Here is a 5,327-nt window from a genome sequence, read left to right as displayed (position 1 = left end):
TTTGTGTCTGGACTGATTGATTATAATCCTGCTTTTCGTTGTTATGTAATGTGCATTTATATAGGGTTTTAATAACTGCACTAATAATAGATCTCATCAGCTTTGTTGAAAGCATTTTAGAACAATGATGTGTGAAACAAGGCAACAAATTTAATTGACAAAAACTGAAGTACATTTGTATGAACTTTAAAAATCTGTCTCATATACAGCCTGTATGTCAATTTCACTGCAGCGATTAATCATATTAAGAATTTAATACGGTGTCCTCATGTAAAATTATATATATAATATATTTAGAATTAGAATTAAAATATAATAATATAAATTAAAATATAATAATTGTTATATTTAATATATAATATTTTTGTTATAATTTCATTGGGGTCTCCACAAATGATCTTGAAAATTCACCTTGTCATACAAACTCCAAACATGATATATTAAATGTGAGAATGTTTATTTTAGCTGTGAAGACGATTAAAGCCTCAGTGTACAGCACTTAAGAACTGGACATGTAAATTAAGAAATGTAGATCTCTGTCACCAAACATCAACCCATCTCCCCTCGGTCAGGCTAGAGCATCAATCCATTCGACTATACAGCAGACATTTATATTCACAGCTGTGACCCGCACTACAATGAACGCAAGACTTACAAAAGAAAAGACATTTCAAAGGTTGCACATATTCTTGCATTGTTCAAAAAGGTCCAAAGAACAAACATTTCTAACACTAGTTTTTCATGTTTAAATAACATATGAATAATCTAGAAATTCATAAGCCAGTACCCTGAAGTAAACAGGACATTTACAACAAAAGACAAGCGTTTCACAAGATACAAAGCTTTTCATTGGCTGAGAGCTGGGTTATGCTAATCATGCATAGATAAAGCAGTTCAGTAAGAGAAAGCTATTCTTGCAAGCACGCCAGACACGTTTGTGCAACAAAGCATTAGGTATTCAGCTGTCAGTACACCGTTGTGCAAAACCACTTTTAATTTCTATACCCACGATTCGAACTAAACTGGCCAATGTACCAGGTACTGTTAGGCACAACAGAAGCATTCAGAACAACATGAAAATGAACTAAAATATAAATGAATGAATATTAAAACTTGAAGACAACGAGTTGATGTTGTAAAAGAGCGTATATAAATATAAGTCAAACGATGAGTGGTTTTCATGACACACCCAAAGCATAAGGTATACCAAACAATTTACGTACCCATTGTAACACCAAGTTAAATGAAATAGGATAAATTATAATGTTCCAAAATAATGTAGTGGTCACTTATCTGTTTGTTGTATAAATGGATTAAGATTTTTCTTTGTAATTCACTTCCAAGTTCACCAACACATGTGAGTGATTTGACTAATGGACTGCATAAATGATGGGAGTAACAATGGACCTGATCCATTAAACATAACAGGACATTAGCTTTCAGACAGGAAATGAACACTCCAAAAACCCAGTAAGAGAAAACTGTTAGCTACGACTAAAGTGACCCATGCAGATGTACAGTACATACAATGTGGAGTCACCAAGCTTCAACGGACAATCTTGTGTCTTTTTATACAGTCAATACAATTCCCTGACAATCAATCGATCAATGCTGGTTCTTCGGTTCTGTAACATAGTCCTTTTTTGTTCATGTGTATTGTGCAGGCCGACTCCTGACAGCCTTCTCTCCTCAATGTAATGGTGTGACTTGCTGTCAATAGACTGCAGTTATAATCACTTATCCTTTTGCTGGTGTGCAATGTGGTATACTACCATAGATTTAGACATATTAAAACCCTAATTTGAATGTTAGGAAAATAATATCTTCCAGTGGTGGAGAAAGAGGTGCTGGTAGATTAATGACCTTCTTCGTTCTCTCAGTGGCCTTTTGGAGTGATGATGTCTATCCGTAGTATCCAAATCAAAGATCTCAATGCAGGATCAATCAGAATGCTGAAAACAGAGAAATTATTAAAAACATTTGCATTATGCATTAATGTTAACATTTTCAAGGCATTATGCCACCACCTTCTACAATACTGTATATAGGATAGTCCATGTAATATAAAGTCTGTATGTGCTCTCATGGTTGCAGCACAATTTCAGTGTATTTTAGCATGGTTGAAACACTGACCAATCAGCATTTAGGAACAGAATATTTCATATTTAGAGCTTTAAGTTTACAGTGAATTATGTATGCAGCATCACAAACTATAGGCATCCTGCCACAGACGCCAAGTTATATACAGTCACTGAACAATTTTCAGAGAGATAGCTATAACAAAATTCACAGGAACACAACATGCACTGCATACAATCATTAGCCGGGTTTCCACCCAAAGTTGCGAATTTAGCATATGTGCAAAATTGGAATATCGCATAAAACATTTTTGAATAAGCACCATTTCCATCGAACTAGTCAACCGTCACTTCCTAATGAACTTCCACTAAATATCAGTAAGAGAAGTAAGAGAAGCCACTGAATATAATAATTTTCAGATATAATAATACTTGCGCAAGCAGACGATTACGAAACACAATAAATGTGGTGCTTTTGTGGATGCCTGCTGTTTGGGAAACACAGTCCTGACAGTTCTAAGAGGCAATTACAGAAATACTTTGACGACTTTGGTCAGGCATTTAAGAATGACCATAACAACATTTCTGATGCCGTGTAACAAGATCAGTACTCTGGTTAGTCAGGTTATGCTGTCTCATAGTGCAGTTACGTGATTTTTTGGAGGAATTTATTCGGCAAATGCGTTTCCCTCTCCCATTATTCGCATGAACCCTTTTTCACGTAAATGAAAAACCACCTCAAACGAACGTAAAAACTTTTTTGCGAATTAATTCGAAATTTAGTGTTTCCATCACTCGTTTCTGATGAGAAACTTCAAAATGCGAATGAAACCAGAGTGATGGAAACACGCTTATTGTTGGTTTCAATTTTTTTAAACCGTCACGTTTGTTTTTCACAGAACTTCAATCACTTCCACCCACAGATACACCAGCTGAGCAATGTTTCATTCAATAATACTGTGTTAAAACAGGGCAAAGTGACATATTTAATATTTTAATAAATTAAATGTTTTTTTGCACTGGTGTCCTTTAATAACATGAAAAAAAATGAATATTGCAAAAACAAAAACCTACCCAAAACACTTTTCCCAGGAACTTAGTGTGAACTCCTTATTTTAACTTCTTTGTTTCGACTGTCTGCTGCGGGACATTCTGCTCCACTGTGTCCTCATTGTCTTCCTCCTCCTCCACCTCATCATCACCTTTCTCATCGCTCTCCTTCTCCTCAGATTCACTCTGGCGTGCACTGACAGAGATGACCAGAGCTTGCACGATCCCGTAGATCAAAGCAAACAGAATCAGGTATTCCTGCACCACCCACAGCAGCCCGGCCATCCCGACAGATGCTACAAGAAACAAGGCCATGCCATGGAGCCACAGTTTCAGGGCGCCCTGGACCCCCAGAACATCCAAAATGAACTTGGACGGAGGGGACACCGTTGTCAGGAAGCCCACCACAAACAAGTCAAAGAGGTGTCGGAGGAAGTTAAAGCAAATCTCGTAGTGTTCTGGTAAAACCTCTCCCGTCCACGAGCGAGAGAAGAACTGGAATGCAGATTCCTTCCGGGAGAGCGGTGTTGGAGATGGTGGAGGGGTTCCATAGTCGGACTCCCCATCGACTTCATCAAAATCCCAACTCCCTTCAGTCCTCCCAGCACATTTTTGTTTTCTGAGCCCAGTGGATGTCAACCATCTGGGCCAGTAAATGTAGGTGGATGGATGCAGCCATCTCCACCAGCTGGAAGAGCTTTGGCCTCCCACTCTCTCGATCTCAACCTCAGGCCTGATTGCTCTCAGCTCTTCTATTTCCAAAGGTTTGATGTTCTCCCCCTTCGTCCAGAATTCCTCAGTCTTTAAGTTTGTGGCTTTCTCGCGACCCCAAACCCAGGAAGTGAGTCCCCATAAGCCCCACTTGCTTTTATTCTGACTGTCAGTTGTCAAGGGCTTGGTCTTACTGCCCCAGGTGGAGTACAGATTGGTTGGATTTACCCACCCCCAAACTCGCCCTAGAACAGCTGTCATGACTGTATTGTTTCTTTATTGTGTACTAAGAAGCTAAAACATTAAAGTGTCTGTATATTAATTATACAAATATTTCGTTGTGTTCGTGTACAGCGCCAATCACTATTTACTACGAAGCTGTCAAATGTCTAAAACGTGTTACACTGCCAGTGTATTCACACACATCAGAAATTTTGTTAACGTTATAAAAAATATTTACGAAAAAAATGTCTCATCAAACCTGTATTGAGGTGTTACTGAACATCAAATCGAAACAAACTAACGTTAACTTACTGTAGCTGGGCACACCCGACCAAATCACACAATGACAAAAAAGATATTAAAATAATATATTGTTAAAATAATTAAATAGATGAACTCAAAAATATCATAGTGGCAGTAGGATTTTAGTTCAATGTTGTACATTAGACGGCGTTAAAAACATTTTCCTCGGGCGAAACGGCTTCAGTTAACATGCCTGAACAAGCCGTTGCTAAACTCGACGACTGTAAACGCTTTACAATGTCACTTGAAATTCTGACGACGTACTATGAGACATATCTGCGATGAAAAGCTTTAGTTTTATCATAAATAAAACACTAAGAGCTGATCCACATACAGCCTACGAACATCACAGTTGCTCTGCTTCTGTCGGTCGGTTGAGTTTCACTTATCGAGGCCAACTTCACACTTCTGTTCACATCCACCCGGTACAGAAATGGGCGAAATAAATCCTTTTAACGAATAAAGTTCTCGCCACAATGATAAAATCAAATACAGTGTAATTCCAACAAAATAAAAATCCGCCGCCCCAACAGATATCACCGGGAAGCGTAAAAAATGGAATTATGTGCTTCCTGTGCGCGAGCTTGGTGGCTTGTTTACTGTGCCTGGTGACGTAGAAACAAAACTGGTTAGTTTGTTATATACGACCCGTGAAACCTAAAGATGTGTATGTTAATTTTTAAAAGTGTGATGATATTCATGACGTGCAGGCCCAGGTTTACTTGCTCGAGCGAGCTCAAATATTTTAGCTTGCATTGTTTTACGAAACATGAAGTTAAAATTATTCTCTCAACATGAATGACAACTTCAGACAACGGATTTTCATAATAAAAGTCCTTATTGATCATTGTAGAAGGGTCGACTGTATTAACTATTAAATGGTCAAATCTGGTGAGATTGAAATGACAATAAGGGCAAAAAAAACGTTTTTAAAGTCTGTTTCAGTAACGCAAAAATTATAAA

General features: G+C 37.8%; 1 protein-coding gene across 1 annotated transcript; it reads right to left on the bottom strand.

Moving 5' to 3' along the window:
* Window positions 1–421: 421 nt before the first annotated feature.
* Window positions 422–5,109, bottom strand: lg16h6orf47 (linkage group 16 C6orf47 homolog). The gene is made up of 2 exons (XM_057354625.1): window positions 3,153–5,109; window positions 422–1,952 (listed from the first exon to the last, which is right to left on the bottom strand). Exon 1 carries the CDS (start codon window positions 4,098–4,100, stop codon window positions 3,189–3,191), a length of 912 nt encoding a protein of 303 aa, XP_057210608.1. The 5' UTR covers window positions 4,101–5,109; the 3' UTR covers window positions 422–1,952; window positions 3,153–3,188.
* Window positions 5,110–5,327: the final 218 nt, after the last annotated feature.

This window comes from Triplophysa rosa, linkage group LG16 (assembly GCF_024868665.1).
Source record: "Triplophysa rosa linkage group LG16, Trosa_1v2, whole genome shotgun sequence".
NCBI lineage: Eukaryota > Metazoa > Chordata > Actinopteri > Cypriniformes > Nemacheilidae > Triplophysa > Triplophysa rosa.
Note: the sequence above shows the minus strand (reverse complement) of the source record. Positions and strands in the feature narration are given on the sequence as shown.

What these genes read in the sequence shown, in the direction of transcription:
- lg16h6orf47 (XM_057354625.1), bottom strand. Translation starts at nt 4,100, where the DNA reads ATGACAGCTGTTCTAGGGCGAGTTTGGGGGTGGGTAAATCCAACCAAT.